General features: G+C 41.9%; 1 protein-coding gene across 2 annotated transcripts in view; it reads right to left on the reverse strand.

The window, feature by feature from the left end:
• Positions 1-12,524, reverse strand: part of CERS6 (ceramide synthase 6) — a 328,855-nt gene extending 316,331 nt beyond the window's left edge. For both annotated transcript variants that reach the window (XM_012440541.2, XM_012440540.2), the window contains exon 1: positions 12,280-12,524. In XM_012440541.2, coding sequence (XP_012295964.1) covers positions 12,280-12,449 — 170 coding nt within the window. In that variant the 5' untranslated portion in view covers positions 12,450-12,524. The remainder of the gene's footprint in view (positions 1-12,279) is intronic.
• Positions 12,525-22,410: the final 9,886 nt, after the last annotated feature.

The raw sequence follows: 22,410 nt of genomic DNA on the forward strand, positions 1-22,410 counted from the left end.
GAGCCAAAACACAGCACAGGTCTTAAATCAATATAAATGCCAAACTTCATGTGTGCCATTACCAGTGGTCAAATACCCAATCAATTTTCCCTAGAGACTGCGTGCAATCTATCATCAGGGCTAGACCAGGGTCAGTAAGCAGGTGGGGATACCTGCGTATCACTGAAAGGCAGCTTCCAGAGAAAACTCCACCCAGAGGGAGACCATCTTTGGGGATGGGGGTCTCTCTCCAAAGGCACAGAAGCCAGAGCAGAGGCCAGACTCTTGGTGGCACACAGCAGCCCCCCACTTGCTTAACACTACACCACTAGAAATGGTTTTCCACAGGTCCCCAGTATAAAATCCACATCGTTAACTGTTGAGAAGAAAAGGCTTAAAAGCATTCTCCTCCCTAAACAGGCACAGTGCTGAAAAGATCGGGGTTTTGAGGCCTGTCTAAAACTCTAAATATTTACTCTTCAATAGAACAAGTAAATCCTCCAGTTCCAGCATCAAATGTGTAAACAGGGGCCCTACTGCTTCCACAAGCTATACCCTGACCCCATATCCCCAGGCCCCCACACATATACCCATTTATTTTAGAAAATCAAATTACAGAAGAGTATTTCTAAAGTAGATACTAAATACTGTACTCTCGTATCAATTATTTTCTACACAATGTGTATTTTTAAGAACAGGGTTTCACTGACTCCCCTTATATACATGTTTGCAGAGAGTGCTCCATACTGCAAAGTAGGAATATTCTCCATTTTACAAGAGGACACCAAATAAGAGAATATATTGTCCACTACTGCACAGGTGATAAAGAGCACTATTTAAATTTAAACTTAAATTCTATAATCTTTCTGATATCCCACCCATTTTCCTTTCATTCTAGCTAGAAATAAATATACATGTCTGTTAATTACAATAGATACACAAAATAGCAACAGAATGTAAATGCACTGTTATCATCAAGTCTATTCATGCACTCAAAGATGTACACACACCCACTAACATATAAAGCCCTTTTAGTCTCCCATTTTCCATAATGCCCAAATGACTGATTGCTCCTCTCTCAAGTTTCCTTCACTCAAGCTATTGTGTCCAAAACTGCCACTCTGCTTAAACTACCAAGTCACTTTATTCTGCTTTGAAATGGTGAGCTATTAAAACAAGATCTACAGAGCCACTTAGACTAGCTGGCAGCTTTTACTCTGATACTTGCCAAACTGTGTCCCTGGACAAGATTTTAGATGGTTTTCTTAATACTCTCCCCTGTTCTTCACCCTATGCTAGTCCTTTTCTTGCAAAAGTCTTCCCTGTGTCTTTAATAAAGGGTCTGTATCAGTAATAAGAAAGAAGGGAGGAAGACAGGAAGAAAGAAGACAGGACACAAGGGAGGGGGAAGAGAGGAAAAGAAAGAGATTACAATCTTAATCACAGCTTCAGCAGAGCAGCAATAGCTTTGTAACCTGAAAACCTCAAAGATAAGATGTGACATTTATGCAGACAATGGCAAGTTACAAACAAATGTTATTCTTAGGTCACTGTGTGAAAAAGGTTACCTAGTAAAGGAATGCATTTATCCTGCAATTAAAAACCATTTGTGTTTCTCTAACCCCATTCCTGTCCAAAGCAAGCCCCACAATAAAATTCTAAGTTATGATAATAAAAGCAAAAGCAGAAATAGAAGGCAGGAGTGGTCCAAGAGAAGTCCCCTTTGGAGACCAGTAGAGAGAAAAAAAAGAAGTTCTCCTTTAAAACAAGAAAAAACAAAAACAGCACTGCCCAAAAAATTCTTACAGATGAATGATGGAAAGCAGTATTTTGTACAATGACCAAACATTAGCATAAACTTCAAAAACTACTGTTCAACAATATGTACCTGACTGCTTCCAATCAGATTGTTTTTATAATACGCAGCATTTGAGAAAAATCATCTTTAAATATTCAAGTGTTTAAGTTATTTGTTTGTAAAATGCACGGAAAATTAAACTGAAAGCTAGGGAGGAAGATGAAATCTGATCTTAACTTACCCACAGCTTCCATAGGATACACCTGTGGCCTAGGCTGCTAAGGAGTCTTATCCCATCATCCTGGTTCACTTTAAATGGATTGAGTACTTACCAGGATGCCTTTACTTTAATCCTATGGCTCCTCTGAAACTACGCAATGTGCTTTTCTAAAGACACTTGGCTCTCCTCTTCTACACATGCAGCCAATTTACTAAGTTGTCATATTAACAAAAGGACTTGAAATGGTATGTTCAGTTCTAGTGCCTTCTAAAAAAACAGGATACTTAAGTGCTCTCTGGGTTTAAAACCTTCCATCACTCCTCACCTCCCACCCATCCATGCCAGACAATTCTGGAAAGAAGAGGTACTCTCCTAGATTTGAAGGGAATTATGCAGTTAAAAAAAAAAAAAAAAAAAAAGCAGTGCTTGATGAAACTGAGATCAACAGAACTGGGATGTTTGTTCCTAACTAGAAAAACGGCAAGCCTAGAAAATGAAGGCAGTTATTTCTAGTGATTTTTGAAGTCAGCAAATCTTCTATTATTTTTTTAAATTGTGGTAAAATACACATAGCATAACACTTACCATCTTAACCTTTGTTTTTTTGAGACAAAGCCTCGCTCTGTCACCCAGGCTGGCGTACAGTGGTATCATCTCAGCTCACTGCAACCTCCACCTCCTGGATTCAAGCGATTCTCCTGCCTCAGCCTCCCCAGTAGCTGCGACTACAGGCATGTGCCACCGCACCCAGCTAATTTTTTGTATTTTTAGTTGAGATAGGGTTTCACTGTGTTAGACAGAATGGTCTGGATCTCCTGACCTTGTGATCCACCCACCTCAGCCTCCCAAAGTGCCGGGATTACAGGTGTGAGCCACTGTGCCCAGCCCATCTTACCCATTTGTAAGTGCACAGTTCTATGTCATTAAGTACATTCACATTGTTGTGCAACCAAGACCGCCATCCAGAACTCTTTCCATCTTGCAAAACTGAAACTCTGCATTGCTCCCCACCACCTGGCAACCATCACTCCACTACCTGTGTCTATGAATCTGACTACTCCAGGTAACTTACATAAGTAGGATCCTACATTTTTTTTTTTTTTGTGACTGACTTATTTCACTAAGCATAATGTCCCTTCAAGGCTCATTCATGCTGTAGCAGAATTTCCTTCCTTTTAAAAGATGAATAATATTCTACTGTATGTTGCTACGATCTGAATGTTTGTATCCCCCTGAAATTCGTATTGAAACCTAATAACTAAGTATGATGGCGTTAGGAGGCGGGGCCTGTGGGAGGTGATTAGGTCACAAGGGCTGAGCCCTCATGAATGGGATTAGTGTCCTTAAAGAAGCAGCCCCAGAGTGACCTTACCCCTTCCATGATGGGATAATACAGTGAGAAGATGCCATCTGTGACCCAGAAAGTGGACCCTCACCAGATAGTAAATCTGCTCACACCTTGATCTCAGACTCCCCAGTCTCCAAAACTGTGAGCAATAAATTTATTTTGCTTATGAATTATCCAGTCTATGGCATTTTGTTGTACCAGCCCAAACAAATTGAGACATATGTATATGCCACATTTTGTTCAGTTGTTCATACATCAATAGACACTTGGGTTGCTTCCACCTTTTGGCTATTGTAAATGATGAACATGGGTGTACAAATAGATCTTTGAGACCCTGACTTCGAATCTTTTGGGTGTATACCCCTAGAGGTAAAATTGCTTTATCATACAGCAATTCTGTTTTTAATTTTTTGAGGAACCTCTCTAGTGTTTTCCATTGCAATTGCACCATTTTACATTCCCACCAACAGTGCACAACAGATCCAATTTGTCCTCACCCAAGCCAACACTTGTTATTCTCTGGGTTTGTTTTGTTTTGTTTTGTTTTGATAGCAGCCATCCTAATGGGTATCTCACAGTGGTTTTGATTTGTAGTTCCCAAGTGATTAGTCTAATAATAGTAAGTCTTTTTTTCTTTGTTTTTTGACATGGGGACTCATTCTGTCGCTTAGACTGGAGTGGCATGGTGCAATCTTGGCTAACTGCAATCTCAGCCTCCCAGGCTCAAGCGAGCTTCCCACCTCAGCCTCTCATAGTAAGTCATTTTTAAAAGTTCAGAAAGATAATATCTTAAAATTTAGATCATCTATTACAGGGGTAATTTCTTTTTAATTTAGGCTCTATCCCTGTGTTTTCCCTTATAAAGACCCTTTCATTCTTGATGCCTCAGTCTTCCTCCCAGCCCTTTCTCTTTGCCTCACTCTCCATAATAAAGTATTAACATCAGTTACTTCATCATCCTCTTGAGTGTATTTTTTCCACTATTTAAAATCCAAGAAGCTTCCTTCCTGATGATGGTTACTTAGCTTGTGGGGAAGAGTCAGGAGGAAGAAATAAATAAATAAAAAGGATAAGGCCAGGCATGGTGACTTATGCCTGTAATCACAGCCCTTTGGGAGGCCAAGGCGAGCGATCACTTGAGATCAAGAGTTCAAGACCAGCCTGGTCAACATGGTGAAACCCCATCTCTATTAAAAATACGTAATCCCAGCTACTTGGGTGCCTGAGGCAGGAGAATCACTTGAACCTAGGAGACAGAGGTTGCAGTGAGCTGAGATCACACCACTGCACTCCAGCCTGGGGGACAGAGACCCTTGTCTCAAAACAACAACAACAACAACAACAACAACAACAACAAAAATAGACCACAACAAGACCACTCTGCATTAAAAATAAATTTAAAGCCTGAAGGCCACCACTTTCTTTCAGGGAAAAGATAAAAACTGCATCTCCTCATCCCCATAAGAAAATATACCTGAATTCACCGAATATGAAATACCAATTATTAACAATTTAAGTTTATAAGTATATAAGAGCACACATTGTAACAGTAACATTTTTTTCAATTCAAAGCAAACAATAATTTTTTTTTGTTTTGAGACAGAGTCTTGCTATGGCACCCAAATTGGACTGCAGTGGTGTGATCTCAACTCACTGCAACCTCCACTTCCCAAGCTCAAGTGATCTCCAACCTCAGTCTCCCAAGTAGCTAGGGCTACAGGTGCTCAACATCGTACCCAGTTAGTTTTTATATATATTTTTTAATAGAGACAGGGTTTTGCCATGTTGCCCAAGCTGGTCTCAAACTCTTGGGCTCAAGCGATCCATCCTCCTCGGCCTCCCGAAGTGCTGGGATTACAGGCATGAGCCACTGTGCTCAGCCTCCAGATTTTCTTCAATGATAATAAACTATATTCTGATAGGGAAGTAAAAATGAGTATAATCTTTCTGGACAACAATTTGACAACTCGTATCTATCAAAAACACAAAAATATTTATCCTTCTGGGCTCAGAAATGCCACCTCTAGGAAACATTCCTTAGGAAATCATCAAGAATTAAAAGACTTATGTAAATAAACTGGAAATGATCTAAATATCCAACAAAAATATGAACGCTGGTTAAGTAAGTTATGGTATAACCACAGTATAGAACATAGTCATTAAAAATGCTGTTGAATAGGTTCAATTACATGGAAAGTGTTCAGATTATATCATTAAATGTCAAAAGCCTAAATATAAAACCATATATATACAATAGGATTTCATGATATTTACTTTAAAGTAGGAGATCACCAAAATTATTAGATCAAGAAACTTAGTTCCAAATTCCTACATCACTATTTTAAGCTATATAAAGGTAAGTGTATTTTCTAAATTCTCAATCCTAAATTTCATCCATAAAATGGGGATAAATTAGTATCCACCTTACAAGGCCTGGTGGGGGATTAAACAAAGTAAACCATGTAAAGTCATAAACTTATTAAAGAATAAATAGTAGTTGTTACTATTGTTTTCAAAATTTTAAAAGTTGTTCATTAAAAATGGCAGTCAGTCAAACATCAAACAAAATAAATGGTAAGCACCAAGTCACAGCTTCAGACCAAACACCCAATCATCCACAGCATGACTAACAAGACACCCCAAAAAGACACTGCAAAAGTCACCCTGACTGGCTACAGTGACTCACACCTGCAATCCCAGTGCTTTGGGAGGTCAAAGTGGGAAGATCACTTGAGGCCAGGAGTTCAAGACCAGCCTGGACAACAAAGCAAGACCCCATCTCTACCAGAAAAAAAATTTTAAATGGTGGTACCCACCTGTATAGTCCTAGCTACCGGGAGGATGAGGCAGGAGCGCTGTTTGAGCCTCAAGGCTGGAGTGAGCTAAGGTTACGCCACTGCTTCAAGTCTGGGCGACAGAGTGAGCCCCTGTCCCAAAAAACAATTAAATAAATAAATAAATCACCCTTTTGTGTTCAGTCATGCCACAGTATAGGTGTCAATGAAGATTACAGTGTCAGGAAAGAGAAACAAACAACAACAGAAGAAAGTTTATGAAATCATTTTTAAAAAGTGGCCGGGGGAAGAAACCAAAGAATAAAATCTTAAGAATAAAGATTCTCAGGGCACTGCTAATATAAAAGGATCACTGTGCTATATGAGGCAATCCTATTTACCTTTAAAAAAAAGAAAGAAAAGAAAAGAAAAATCGTTCCTAAGAAACATTAAGCAACACAACTAGTTGCTACCAAACAAAATCTGGAACCCCAGTATTCTGACTCAAAAGGATTTAAGGAATTAACTCATCAAAAGAAGATAAGAGAGGAAAAAAATAAAATTTTGAGAGTCCTGACTACATAAGAAATAAATTAAAAATCTGGTTTCACCTGGTGATAGAGGACGGAATGTAAGTGTATGCAATAACATTTGGAACTTTTAATATACAACATGGGCCTAGATTCTAGTGTTCACCAACAAGGTTTAATCAGGTTAGTAAAATACAAGAGGACAGCCTGAGGATGGTGCGGCGATGTCTGACAAAGCCATGGGACCCGTGTGCTGATGGAAGAAATTCCCATTTTCCTTCTGTTGCCACCTATCCTTCCCCATCACAGAAGGGCAACCACTTCTGAAACACCTTACAAACTAGGAATCCAAGAGAAAACTATCTAGCCCTGTCCACAGAGAATTCAGATATTTTCAACAGAGAACTCATAAGTGAACTCAGGGTATTAATTTCATAATCCTAGATGACATTAAATCATGTGATAATTTAATGTTACCTCACCACCTTCTCCACCATTCTAAGGCACTGCCCCTTAAGAGGAATGTTATGCCTTTTACCCACAAATTAACCTATTACAAATAGCCAAACTACTGCACTGTGTAAATGCAAACCTTTTATTTTACTAGATGAGAAAACTGTACTAAGTGCTGCAAAGAATGGCAAACCTCTGATTTCAGGTTGTTTTCCAACAAAACATCCATTCAACCTTCCTATCCCACTCAGAAACTACAGGAAGCTATTTATGTCTGTAGCCCACTTTTTTTTTTTTTTTTTTTGAGACAGGGTCTCACTCTGTTGCCCAGGCTAGAGTACAGTAGCACCATCACAATTCAAGCTCACTGCAGCCTCGGCCACCCTGGGCTCATGTGATCTTCCCGCATAAGCCACTGCACCTGGCCTGAAGCCCACTCTTGCCTCACACATTAGTCTCTGGCAAAGCAGGTGTCCATAGTTTTAATGTGAATCATGCCATATCACTTAACAACCTAAATAAGGAACACTTACAGAGTTTAATACCCAGCACTGATTGCATGAGAAAACCATGGTTGCATGCAAGTTCTCAAATACTCTTTTAAAATATATCAGATCAGTCTCTTCATTACAAGGTGCACTATAGGAAGATTTAGGAACAAATTCCTTCAGTAATGAACCTCACCTGATACCTCACTTTTTCCCGGCAGTCATTCACTCACTAGCCTCCTCTCCCTGTAAGTACCAACAACCAGGAACACACTCTCAGACATTCTCTCTGTCTTCAGCTGTCCTAGAGGGCATCACCCAAGGCTGCTGGACAATAAATCTATAAGAAAAAGCGTTCTAGCCAGACATTCCCTCTGACACAACAGAGACTCTGTTGTTTCTTGAAGGTTTGGGACAGCAGATACGTTCTTGGACTGAGTGTGTGAAGCCAGACTTTGCTGTCAGCCTCCAGAAGGATGACACTCGTCACATTTTGAGAGCCAACCTGGCAGGAATAAACTTCTCATTCTTACCCAGTCATCACAAGAGATGCCAGGCCTCCTCTGGGTTCTACCTAAAGGAGGTCTAAGGAAATGGAGCAATTGCTTTCTCTGTAGAATCTTTGTTGGTTATTCTGAAATACTGTAACATTTTGGAGCATAAATGATAATGATAACGGCCCAAATGATTCTTTTGACTCAAAACACAACTGAAAAATACAAGAAACAAAACCATTGATTACAATATTTCTGTGGGAAAAAAAAATCTCTTGGCCAGGTGCAGTGGCTCATCCCTGTAAGCCCAGCACTTTGGGAGGCTGAGGTGGGTGGGTCACTTGAGCCTAGAAGTTTGAGACAAGCCTGGGAAACATAGGGAGACCCCATCTCTACAAAAATTACAAAAAATTAGCTAGGCATGGTGACATGCACCTGTGGTCCCAACTACACAGGAGGCTGAGGTGGGAGGATTGCTTGAGCCCAGGAAGTGGAGGTTGCACTGAGCTATGATCATGCCACTGTACTCCAGCCTGGGTGATAAAGACCATGTCTCCAAAAAAAAAAAAAAAAAAAAAACCTAGGAGGACTTCTTTCTACCTGAAAAAAAAAAGATGACATTCGGCCTGCTTCAAAGTTTCATCAGATAATAATTAGTAATCTTCAAACACAGAAGATCCACAAGAATTAAAGAATCGGGATGGTGAAAACAACCTTAAGTTACAAAGGCCATTTGCCTCAACACACAAATGAAACAATAAACAGAGATAAATTAGGAGGCTGCCCCAGTGTAAGTTTGGACCAGAATTTGAGTGTTCTGATTTCCGATCCATACTTTCTGTATCTCTCCTAAATCCACAGCATTTGTAACAATAGCTCAAAAAATTTTTATTTCTAAACAGAGATTCGGCACAATTTCCACATTTATAAATACCATAGCAAAACACATTTTTGAAAGAAGGAAGAAGTTCCTGAGAATGGCTTACTGAATCTAAAGCAGCATTAAATCAAGAAAATTCATCAAATAGCTGACAATGCTATATTATTATGAATAAATAACATTTTTTCTTTGTGATCAAGTTAATAACATAATGGTAAACAATTTTTATTCTAAGAGAAACGGCCCAGTTAGGTTTAAAAACAAAACAAAACAAACAACAACAACAAAACAGGTACTTTACTCTGTCAATCAAGTAGTCACTACAGTGGTCCTTCTGGTCCTTACCCAGAGTTAAGTATGATATAAAGGCTATGCTAAAAACCATCAAAGCTTTGAGATCTTCAAACTCAGCCAAAAGTCACTGACCTTAGGCTGCTCCACTTTTTACCAACCATGCCGGGCTTCCATATTGCTGTCCATATGCTGTCATAAAGTGACATGTTCTGGCTACCAATGCCTCCACTGTCAACACCTCAATAGTGGGGATGAACAAAAAGACAGGGCTGTTTAACTGGGCAAGGCCCAATTCAGTCAATTCTTTGATGTTTCTTTTTGTAGAGACAAATACCTAAGACTGAGAAGGCGACATTCAAATTCACAATTTTAGCCTCAACAAGGACATTACTGACTTCACTTAATGTAAAATAAAGATGTTGGATAATCAGGTATTTCTTAGGTATGTTCTCAACTTTGAAATAAATGACAAAGCATAAGAGGAGAAGAGTCTTAAGAGAATTATTTCTATTACAAAAGCATTTCATTCTACAAAGGGACTCACAACAGCCTTTTAAAATCGTGTTATACATTATAGAAAACTGCAAAGGAAAAAGACGTATATACAGTATGCTAGAAAGGGATTGAAAGTGAGTTGTAGCAGTGATAATATTGAATGGTTCTGTTTTATTGATTCAGGCCCTTGAAGGATGCTACTGAGATGAAGGTCATAGGTTGGATCCCAGGACATGTCATTTAGGTTTGAGAAGAAGAGAAACCTGCAGAACTTCTAACTCTAGATACAACTAAATTGTGGATTTTCAGAGAATTGAGAAAGTCTGAATGGTTAAAGACAGCTGTCACAGGAAGAAACAAAGTAGACAGTATTCCAAAAGTCAGTAGCATTCCATGACTTATGTGCCATACTGGATTATTATTCTGAACATTAACCATAAACTTTCACTTTCCATACAGGCCATTAAATCTCTTCTACTTAGATCAATGGCCTGAAGGAAACTGACCAACTCACTACATATCAATATGAGGACATTTGCTGTGACTGACAACTGAAAGCAGCTCACCCCTTTGTGTAAACTGTTAGTCGAGTCATGGGATTCTGGGGAAAGAAATTAAAAAAAGAAAAAATGTTTAGAAAGAGGAAAGACGGACTTCTAATTTTCAACTATATTAATGTTTATCTTTTTAAAGGCAGTGACAATCTAAGTACAAAGCCATCTCCATTCTAACAAATAAATTTTTTTTAAACACAGTGAACAGCCTGGAATCAGCATAGAGAAGGAGGATGTCAGGAAATTTCAGCTTTTTGTGCACAGATCATGCTTTTGTTCTCCAACACATAAGACTGCACATCTCTTTCAAATGCATTAGCTGTCTAAAAGTGAGCCCAGCCAGAATTTATCAGACACAATTTATCGGAATTCAGCAATTGTGTGTGGATCCCCTACTATGTGCCAACATAGAGCAACCTGCTGTCCCTGCGTCTGCTTGTTTCTGGAAGGACTGCAAAACAGAATAAGTTCATATTTTCTTTAACCAAACATTTGCTCTAGAGGTAACTCTACACCTGCAAACACACCCACTTTTTCACAGTGAGCCACAGCACTGCATGGGATCAATGACACATCTGTATTAGATTCCAATAATTTTAACATACGTCTTTAAGTCTGTTGCTTTGTGCATGTCAATTTCTGCAGGCCAACAGCTGACTTCGTTTTCAAGCAACAATGTTGTCCAGTGAAAAATACACCTTCCTGAAACAAAAGATATTTTTGTTCCCATGAAGCTTTGTTGCCTCTTCAGCAGCAAATGACTCAAAAGAGACGCTCTGCCATCCTCAATAGTGGTTTTCAGGCCAAGAGGAACAGCAAATGAGGTACCAGCAAAAGCCTGAGAAACAAAACCAAGGTGAGTTAAGGGCAGGGAAGAAAGGCGGAGTGGAAGTGAGAAATGGAATGTGAACTCCACTTTGTGATCTAAGAAATAGAGCCTGTACTGATGAATTGGGCAGAGGAAGGGGAGGGTACAAGAAAGGGGAAGACAATATTTTCTGTTACTGAAAAAAAAAAAAAAACTGTGCTGCTACCCCGGTTTTCTTTCAGTAGCACCCAGAAAATACATGGCAAGCACAATCTAGTTTCGTGACGAAAACGGATTCCATGAGAATAACACAAGTTTCTATGTGACACAATGGAGATATCCAACCAAACCGAGGAACTATACAATTACATGACAATTGCTCAAAATTTTAAGTGCGATCGGGTACCAAAAAAGAAGTTTATAATTATTCGCAAGACACGGTTATTAGTTTAATATCACTAATTTGCAGGATGTGCACCCGTCCTGTCATATCCTCTTTTAAAGAAACTGCTAATGACCTGAAATGCTATTAGCCCCTGTTTGCCAGGACTGTGGGCCTGACAGTCAGTGTCACGGATGAAAACCAAACAGCGACCAGAAGTCAGGAAGTCCCTGGCGAATTCTTTTGAAGCACAGACCCTACAATTCCTGTGCCGGAGGGTAAAGATTGAAGTGTGCGCGGTTCCTCCTCCCTTCGGGCCGCGCGTCCGGAACGTTCCTGGCTGTCAGGTGGGTGGCGCGGGCCCGGCGGGAAGCCCTGCCCGGCCGCCGTGCGTGGCGCGGGACCGGAGAGGGGCGAGCCCCGCGGAGTACGGCGGGTCCCGAGGCCGGCCACTGCTCACCTTTGTTCGCCTGCCCCCGCCGGGAGGAGGAGAGAGCAGGGCCCAGGAGGAGGACAGGGGGCGACCCTAACGCTCCGCGGCTCCTCCCCGGCGCCCGAGAGGAAATCCGTGGCAAGCCAGAACCTCTCTGGCTCCCAGAAAGCCAGCCGGGCAGGGGGGGTCAGCAACCCCTCCCCGAACACAAAGGTTGGGAGGCGTGAACGCGAGCGCTGGGGGCTCGGGGGCGTGCGCCACAGAGCACGCGAGTGTGCGTGTGCGCGCGAGTGTGTGTGCGCGCGTGTGTGTGCAGGGGGAGGGGAGGAGGGGCTCCAGCCCTTCTTACCTCTCGAAGATGAGCCGCACCATGAAGATGCAGAAGGCCAGGGGAAAAGCGAGGTAGAGGTCCTCAGCCTGCGGGAAGGTGGCCTCCTCCGTGTTCTTCAGGTCCGCCCAGGTGACATTGTGCGGGAGCCAAAACCTCTCGTTCCAGAACCAGGCTAAGATCCCTGCCATCTTGCTTTGTCCACTCCTGTCCTGCAGCACCCGCAGCCCGCCGAGCTCTCCACCGCGCAGGGCGCCCAGGGATGCGCGCCCGGCTGGCCCCAAGCCTCTGCCGCCGCCGCCGCTCCTGCCCGCAGCCGCCTCCTCCGCAGCCGCTGCTCTCGAAGGCTCGCGGCGAGCCCCGGTTCTCTCCTCCCTCTGGCCGCGCTGGGAAAAGGGGCCGCCTCGCCCGTCACATGGCAGCTCGGGCCGCCTGCCCTGATTGGCTAGTCTTCGCGTCAAGCAGCGAGGCACACACGCGGCCAACTCGCCCACGCCCGGAGGGAAGGGCTGCGCCCTAGGCGCAGGGGCACCGCTCCGGAGAGTGTAGCCTGCCCCGGCTGTCACCGCTCTCTCGCTTTGTGCTTACGGCGACGACCCGAAGTCGGCCCCCCAAATCCGCCCTAGCCTCCTGGCTTGCTCGCACATGCTCAGAACGCTGACTCCTGCCCCGCTTTGGTTTCCGGGCTCTCAGCCCTCTTCCCTGGCGCCCGGAGGCGGTAGGTCGGCAGGTACGGGCTGCGGCCGAGCTTCAGAACCAGCCCTGCTCGAGAGGACAGCAAAAGGAGAACTAGGGGGTGGAAAGTGCAAAGGAGGAAGTGGGAGGGAGAGGATCCTCCATTCCCGCGCTTGGAGAGGCAGGGTGAAAAATCAGGAACTGAGGCAGGATGGTTTGGCAAGAGCCTTCTGCCTCTGCCCCACGCCAGCCTTTCCCCAATCTTTGACTTTCCGGCGTCTTATACTACTACTTCTCATCAAAGTAGCTCCCCCAGGGAACAAGCCCCCCTATGTTGATTTATGAGGTGGTACAAAAATTAGGCACTTAATTGCTATTTAATAATTGGTACTTGATGACAATAATGACGATGATGATAGCAATTGCAGCGTTCTGTAAAACCACACTTTTCAACCAACGTCTCTGAAAAGGCTGCTAGGCCACATTTTGAACTCGAAGATTATGAGAGCCTCCACTCTGCTACTCGACAGGCTCCTTATTTCTGCCTTTTGAATCTGAAACCTTTAAGGCATAAGGCCTGTGAGGCCTAACCCAGGCACCTTCCCTCCCGCAAGGCATTTCCCATTGATACAGCAGCCATGTGTGAATTTGTTCCATGGCCCACGTATACCTGGTTCTGGGGTATTTTTCTTCATTTTTCTCACATTCACTTTCTGCGTGGTGCAAGGCATTTCCCATTGATACAGCAGCCATGTGTGAATTTGTTCCATGGCCCATGTATACCTGGTTCTGGGGTATTTTTCTTCATTTTTCTCACATTCACTTTCTGCGTGGTGCTGCCAGTAAGCTATACTGAATCTTTCCAGTGGACATATAACTGCATACACACGCACGTGCGTGCACACACACACACACACACACACACACATGGTTTCTCTTCCTCTTCCTTCCCCTCTTTCCACTCTGTCTCTTGAAAGTGCAACTGAAGAATGGCCTGTACTAGTGCTTCCAATTTCTCTCCCCTCATTTTCTTTTGAACTTCCATTTGGACATTTGCCTCCTCTGCTGCACTGAAACTGCTCAAGGTCACCTGTGATCTTCATGCTGCTAAACACAAAGGTTAGTTCTTATCTGAGTTCAGGCTGCTTAGACTGGGTGGCTTAAACAGCAGAATTTATTCCTCACGGCTCTGGAGGCAGGGAAGTCCAAGATCAACATGCAGGCAGATCCAGTATCTGGCAAGGATCCTCTTCCTAGTTTGAAAACAGCTGTTTTCTTATATATGCTCACATGACAGAGGGCACAGAAAGAGGAAGCAAGCTCTCCTGTATCTTCTTATAAGGGCACCAATCCCATTCATGAAGGTTCTACCCTCGTTAGCTCATTACCTCTCACAGACTCTATCTCTGAATACCATCACATTGGGAACTAGGATTTCAGCATATGAATTTTGAGTGGACACATTCAGTTAATGGCAGTTCACAACACCTCTGTCAGTAGCATTTGGCCCAGTTGTCAGGTCCTGTTGAAACATTGGCCCAGTTGAAACATTGTTGACTTGACTTCCAAAAACCTCACTCTTCTGGATTCCTTCCTCCTTCATGGCCACCTCTTCTCAGTCTCCTTCCTGATTACACCTCACTTTTCTAACCTCTAAAACTTGGAGCAGCCTCGGAGTCTGTCTTTGTCCTCTTCACTTTTCTATCTGAATGTATTCATTTGGTGATTTTATCTACTCTCGTGGCTTTTAATGACATCTGTATGACCTCCAGTGTCATGCTAATAGCTCCCATATTTATATCTCTAGCCATGAACTTTTTCCTTTCTGACTCTTTTTTTTTTTTTTTTTTTTTTTTTGAGACGGAGTTTCGCTCTTGATACCCAGGCTGGAGCGCAATGGCGCGATCTTGGCTCACCGCAATCTCCGCTTCCTGGGTTCAGGCAATTCTCCTGCCTCAGCCTCCTGAGTAGCTGGGATTACAGGCACGCGCCACTGTGCCCAGCTAATTTTTTGTATTAGTAGAGACGGGGTTTCACCATGTTGACCAGGATGGTCTCGATCTCTTGACCTCGTGATCCACCCGCCTCGGCCTCCCAAAGTGCTGGGATTACAGGCTTGAGCCACCGCGCCCGGCCTCCTTTCTGACTCTTAAATCCACTGTCGATTTAACAACACCACTCAGATGTCTAAAAGCCATCTCATGACCAAACTATTAATCTTCCCCTTAAAGCCTCTTCCTCCTATAGTCTTGGCTCAAGCCAAAAATGTGGAGTCATTTTTTCCCCTTCTCTCTTTCTCTCATACCGCCTTTTTAATCCATCCCAAATGTCAGCACCATTTTAAAACCATAATCTCACCATCTTTCACCACCTCCTCTGCTACCTTCTTTGTCCAAACAACCAACATTTCTCATCCATGTTACTCCAGTAACTTCCCAACTTTCAGTTTCACCCTCTGCCCCTCTACAGTCTATTCTCAGCCAGTGTGATCCTATGGAAATTTGTCAGATCACTCCTGGGGTGAAAACCCTGCTTCTTCCCCATCCCTCCCAAGTGAAATCCAAATTATTCCAATGACCTGTGATATTTGAGTCCATATTAGCTCTGACTCATTTACTATTCCCTTTCCCTCGCTCTGCCTGAGTCCACACTGGCCACCCTGCCCATCCCAGGACACCCCAGCCATGCTTTAGAGCCTTAGAGCTTGCTTTTCTCTGTCACACAAATATCCATGTTTGCTCTTTCCTGACGTCACGTTCTCTCTGAAGCCTTCCCTGGCCACCCTAGTTAATTTTCCTCCCTCTCCCCACCACCACTCCTCCCATCCTGCTTTGTTTTCCTCCAAGGCACTTACCACCATCAACACAAGATATATTGTACTTTTACCTTCATTAATCGCCCACACACACGCACTAAATGTAAGCTTTAGAAAGTTAAAAAATTTGTGTTTATCAACTGTTCTATTCCTAGCACTTAAAAAACTGCCCAGCACCTAGTAGATAATCAATAAACTATTGAATAAATGAATCAACATTACTCCAACCCCAAAAAGTCTTCTCAAGGAGAAGAAAAAAATCTGAATAATTGTGTTAAATCTTTCTATATCTATGTTAGACTCATGTGAAGAATAATGTGGGCCTAAAGAAGGGATTGGTCAATTCTAGGGTGAGGGAGGTGAGGTATCATTGAAGTGAGTCTTCACTCGGTAGTAGAAGTCACCATCACCACTCCAGACCACATGGCCAGCTGCTCAGTAACACTGGAACATGCCTTGGCACCAACTGCATTCTCATAGGCCACAGATAGAGGTTTGTTAAGACTTCTCATCACCTTTGTGGTCGAAAGTCATGTCATGGTGAGCCTATCCTTCTTGGCAGCCAGATTCTTCTGTGACTCCCCCTTGTTTCTCATGTCACTCCCTCCTGTATGACCTGATAGTACCTTGCCTCCTACCCCATGGTTTCTATGGTCTCTAGCAGCTCCTTCTAGGTCCCCAAGCGTGTATGATAGTGTTGGTGAGTTAATGCCCTAGGATCTGACTTTGATCTTGGGCAATGAAGACAATGGGTACGTTTTTATTCCTTTCTCACCCCTCAGACATACACAATGGCTTCAAACAGCCTCTCTGAAAATATCCCCTGATACAAACCCATCATTTTATTTCAAGGTTGTGACCCACTGTGTAACTCACCCCCATATATTTCCTCTCCTCTTTCTCGTCTCACTCTCCTTTTCCTTCATTCCTGCTTCCCTGAAACTACACTTCCCTGAAACTTAGAAGCTAAACTCATAGGAGAGCAAAAGATAATGTGGTTCTCCCATTCATCAAGTTTGAGAAGGTGGTGGGATTTCAGGAACATTTTGAAAGGTGAGTTTTGTTGGACAGTGGAAGGAGGCTTTAGTATTTTTTTATGAATCTTGCACAAGTTCCTTTGTTTCTAAGAGCACGTTAATACCCTCCTGCGTGATTTGTGCATCAACAGAACCTGTCTTGCCTCTGTCACTATTGTGAGGCTCACATGAGATAACATATGAGAAAGTGCTTGTAAACTATTCCCCTCTATACCCATGTACAGTGCAGCAAACACCTCCTCCTTATCTGTCTAGTAGAACTCCTCCAGCCAATGGCCCCTTCTTACCACCCTGCATCTAAATGTTTGCCCCAGAAGCATAATAGAGTAAAATATCATTCCAAATACGATCACATTTTATTGGTCCAGAGATGGACAATGGGCCCAAGATGGCAATAAAAGTCCTTTTTCAGGTGTTGTAAGTCGGGTCAAGACAGCCTTTCTCTGGATGCTTAGATTCAAGGATTCAAACTCAGAAGCTGTTGGCCCCCTTGCATCATTATACAGCTAGAGAAAGTATAAGCTACTCTACAATAAGAGAGAAAAATAAAGCAGACCTGTAGAGTTAAAAGTAAGAGACACACAGAGAGTCCTGTTGGCATTGGAGCTCCAGATTCCATTTAATACCTAGGGGCCACTGCCTTCTCATCCTTAGATTCTATGAAACAGACTCATATCTTAATTCTGCTTTTGGGTTGAGTTGCTGTTATTTCAGTTCCCAAAAGTCCCACTATCTAAGAAATTATTCTAAGAATAGATTCTTTTTTTTTCTTTTTAAGAGATGGGGGTTGCACTCTGTTGCCCTGGCTGGCGTACAGTCCCACTACTGATTAGCATGGGAGTTTTTACCTGCTCAATTTCCAGTCTGGGCCAATTCACACCTCCTTAGGCAAGCTGGTAATCCCCTGCTCCCAGGAGGTCACGATATTGATTCTGAACTTAGTGCAAACACCCAGTTGGCATAGTGCACTACAGCCCAGAACTTCTGGGCTCAGGCAGTCCTCCTGCCTCAGCCTCCTTCCCGAGTAGCTGGACCACACGTGCATACCACTGCACAGCAAGAGTATGCGTCTTTAACACTATCCTGAGCTCAGCTCAGGCCCTAAAGAAGTTAGTCACAGAAAGGGGATAGTACAGCATACCTCCAAAGAAAGCTACTTTGTAACTGTACAAGAAAGACTTCTAATTGTTGCCCCAGGAAACGAAAATACAATTTATACATCAGACTAATATGCAGCCCAGTGAGGAAGTAAGTAGCTGGTCGGTAAATAGAAGGGACAAGGCAAGAGAAAAGGTGAGCAAAAAAAAATGTGTTCGGGGGGGTGACACCAACTAGACTGCATATTAGGAAAGCATGCTTTGTTTACTGAATAGAAAACATCACCTGAAAATACACCCTTATTTCCAAGCAACTGGGAAGCATCAGCAAAGCTGAGCTTTTTCTCTCATTCTCAGGCCCACACCCAGGTCTTAATTTGAGTTCACATCGTAAGCAATCTCCACTTTTTAGATGCAGGAGAACAGCCCCAAGTTTAGATGAATTTCCACTCTGGGTTGCATAACACAAATTTATGTAGTACTTGTTCTACAAAAAGAACATAAAAGCTATTTGGGGAGCAGAATCTGCTCACATGAAAAGCTAGAAAACAAAACATGCCAACACCACTGAAGATGGCTCTTGACAGTATGTGACAAGTATGCAGGTATTGCACACAACAAGAGCTTTCTGCTCAAAGGAGGAAGGAGGCATTCGGTTTCGAAGGTATCAAGGGAACTTCGAGGAAGACGCAAAAATGGAATCAGACTTTAAAGAATGAGTAAGATTTAAGAAGGCATGATCAAAGATAGAAAGTGAGGAAGATTTGCCAAGGGACAATAAACAAAACATTGCTGGCGCTCCAGATTACAAATGGCCTTTAGGATGAGGCAAAGGAATACTTCTGTTTATTTATAGTGAGAACTGTATTTTATGTCTGTTCATAGCAATAAGCATGATGCCTGCTACACAATACACACTCAACTACTGTAGGTTTTAAAAATACATGCAAACAAAAGTTACTTGTTGCTTAAAACACAGGAGTGTATTAAAGGTAAGTGCTCAAACACACAATTCATTGATTTTAGAGGAACCTGGTTTTCACTGAGAATGATATGGAAATATTGCTAAATGTTATTTGTACAGTTGTTTCTCATAAGTATAAAACCTCCTTGCTGTGGTTGGCAAAACTGTCTTAAATCTACACTCATCTTTTGTGGTCCATGTGGTCTCTCGGGTTTTCATTTATACAATACTGAGTGGGAGGTGAGGAGGACTAGTTTGGGCAAGAAATAAGTAGGATTTATCCCCACAATATGCAGATCACCCATAGCAGTGCAGAAAACACAGCATCTCCTGCCATCTTAAGATAAGAAATGAGCATTTAACTAACAGCATTGGAGTTAGGCTGAGTTAAGGTCTGTAACCCAGACAAGAATTGAGTACACATTATTCCTGGAAGTTGCTCCCTCCTATCCTCACATTCTTTCATACAACCATGTCAGATGTTGAAGATCTTTCTCTTCCCTTTTTTATCTTGACAGTTTCTACCTCAGGAAAATCTTTTCCAATACTGACAGCCATCAATTTCTCTGGTATTCCTAGCTAAGCCAAATCACTGGCTAGATTTTCTGACTTCTCTCTAATAATCAAAATCTATTTAAATGTTAATGTTCCCCCTTGCAACTTTCTTCAGCCTACTAATGTTGTGTTAGAATCCCATTAAAATTTTAAGCAGGCCAAATGTGTTGCAAGACTACCAAAGAAAAATGAGGATCAGCTAGGTTGATTTGACTGGGGGCTGCCCAGTTAGAGATTAAATTCACCTTAGTTATATATCTGTAACTACCTGCTAGACATAGCAATGATGGCATATAAGTAACTACCATTTAGAGGGCAGGTGTCTTTTTCTGCTGCTATAACATAATACCACAGACTGGGCAATTTATCAAGAAAAGAAGTTTATTTGACTCATGGTTCTGGAAGCTAGGAAATCCAAGAGCATGCGCTGGCATCTGGTGAGGGTCATTCCATGGCAAAAGGCATTACATGACAAGCAAGTGCACATGAAAATCAGGAACCCACTTTTGGCAATAAATTACCCATGCCCAAGATAACAGCATTAATCCAATTGAGGGCAGAGCCCTCATGGCCTGTTCATCTCTTAAAGGTCCCATCTCTTAATACTGCCACAGCAGCAATCAAATTTCCACACATGAGCTTTTGGGGACGCATTCAGATTTATGAGCCAGAACACCTAAGTTCTACTTTTCCATTATGCAAAGGTTTTTATAATCAAAGAGAAACAGGAAATCAACTAATCATATGGCTAATTTGTGGGAGGAGTCTCAGAATTCATTCATTCATTGAACAAATATTTATGAAGCTCAATGCCAAGAGTTAAACATATAATACTGAGCAAAAGAGACACAGTGCCTGCTGTTTTAGATTGTATAGTCCAACTGAAATTCTATAAGAAGATACATAGCTGAGGCATAAGTAGCTCCATTTCTAAGGTGTCCTCATTGCTTATATAATCTGATTGCTTATATAATCATACCAAAGGCTTACCCTGGCATTCCAGAACCTTTATTGCCTGCTGTCTCTACCTAGTGGCAGGTTTGCTTATAAGCCTAGATCTCCATAGTACCACACTTTCTTGGCTTTGCACACATGGCCTAGCCTCTTGCCCTGTTCTGCTACAATAATTGGAGATTATTGCCAAAAATCTCCAATAACACAAACCAGATTGTTTGAACATTGGGCAAAGTGCTAATACTTTAGGACATCTTCTGTGCTATGTTTCTCCTCTCTTAGAAGGTAGAGGAAACAAGGAATAAAATGAAAAAATGGAGAAAGGACAAAGCAGGAGGCAGTTACTTTCAGACAGAAGCATGCTCAAAAGTTAGAGAAATTTAAAAAGCCAAAGAAATAAATCACTTTCTTCTTGATCCTACGTCAAGTCCTAAAGCATCCAAAAGGTCATATCATAATATGTTGCTAGTTGCCTACAGGATCTCAGTGGGGGGGAAAAAAATGAAAGGGTTCAGGCCATATAGTTGTATTGGCAGTACCTCTTACTTGCCAGCTTCCCCTCCTTGCACTTTGAACATTTCTGTGCTATATTTAATCATGAGAAGTTCAACATCAGAAATCACTCTGCACAATCTAAGAATCAATGATGCTAAATCAAAACTGTGTTCTTCCTTTCCCTCAACAGTTGATACAGTTCAAGCTCATTCTCATATGTGGATCCAAGAGAGTAGAATCTCGAAGGCAACCTTCCCTTGCAGTAATTGTTCATCATTAATGCTGCCTTCAGAAGTGCATCTTAGGCAAATGTTTATATCTAAGTCTAAAATAATCATTACTGGCAATTATTAACATATATGTAAGTAATCTCTACGTGGTCATATTTGAAAAGCACATATAATTTTTAAAGTCTTCCCCTAAAATTAAAAAAAATATTAAACTATGTAACAGTCAAACAGATTAGCCCACTTTCATTGTTAAATTAAATTCAATGTAGCATAGATGCTTTATTAGGAGAATCATATCATAAATATGCCAAAGAATTAATTGATCTCATTTAATTGAATCTGAGACCCGTAAACTGTGGTACCTTGGGCTGCCCTAATTGCATGTGATGTTGTAAGCGATCAACTCCATGTGATGGATATGTCTAGGCTGAGATGTGTCTATTTGTCTGGCATTTTTATGATCTCTAATTTCACTTAAACTTTAAAATGTAATTAAAATACAGCATAATCAGGATTTGGGGGGGAAAACCAAGCTTTCAAAAATCTGCACAGATGTGGGTTATTAGGTTTAGGCACTCTGAATTTACCAGCTATATATTTTTCAGAAGACTTCCCCAGTAATTGCCACATAATTATTAACAAAATCCAGAGGCCCCAGAGCTTCTTAAATGCTTATGAATGATTTGGCTTAAAAGACTTTTGCAATCCTCATTTGCATAGTAAAACTGGCTTCAGCTATAGGTTTAGGGAGAAGTTTTAGAAACTCTGACATGGCAAGTTGCCATGAGAATATTTTCCCTGTGGGGAAACGACACTCAAATGTGCTAATTAAGGGTGCTTAATATCCTTCAAAATTAATTCTTTGTTACCTGCAGTGGTTTAATTATTCCCTTACGGAAAGCCTGGAAATGCCCTGCATCTTTAAGTACCAGTGGGCCACACACTGATACTGAGTCAACAGCCGCTTTGAAAGTATTTCTTCTACTCATTGACTACAGGGCGGTGGAAAAATAGAAAAAGACTTTAGATGTCACAATAAAAAAGTAAGACAAAAAAAAAAAAAAAGCAAGACAAATTTCCACTGGTGGTTTGCAATATCGGTTTCATTGATGTCATCATATCTCAAATAAAAGAACCTTCCAGAAAAGAAAATCTTTATTGCAGTAAAATTGAAGGGATAGAAAAGGTTGTAATTAACACCAGGAAATTCTAACTTATTTCCAACCAGCAGGAGCAGCCAGCCAACCCTGACACTTTCCCACAAGCAAGCAGCCTGCCTTATCTCCAAAAGTAAAAATCAAACGTCCTCAGAAGATAGTGGTTCGACTCA

This window comes from Aotus nancymaae, unplaced genomic scaffold, assembly GCF_030222135.1.
Source record: "Aotus nancymaae isolate 86718 unplaced genomic scaffold, 86718_ANA_hifiasm-v0.15.2.pri h1tg000029l, whole genome shotgun sequence".
In the NCBI taxonomy this organism is placed as follows: Eukaryota; Metazoa; Chordata; class Mammalia; order Primates; family Aotidae; genus Aotus; species Aotus nancymaae.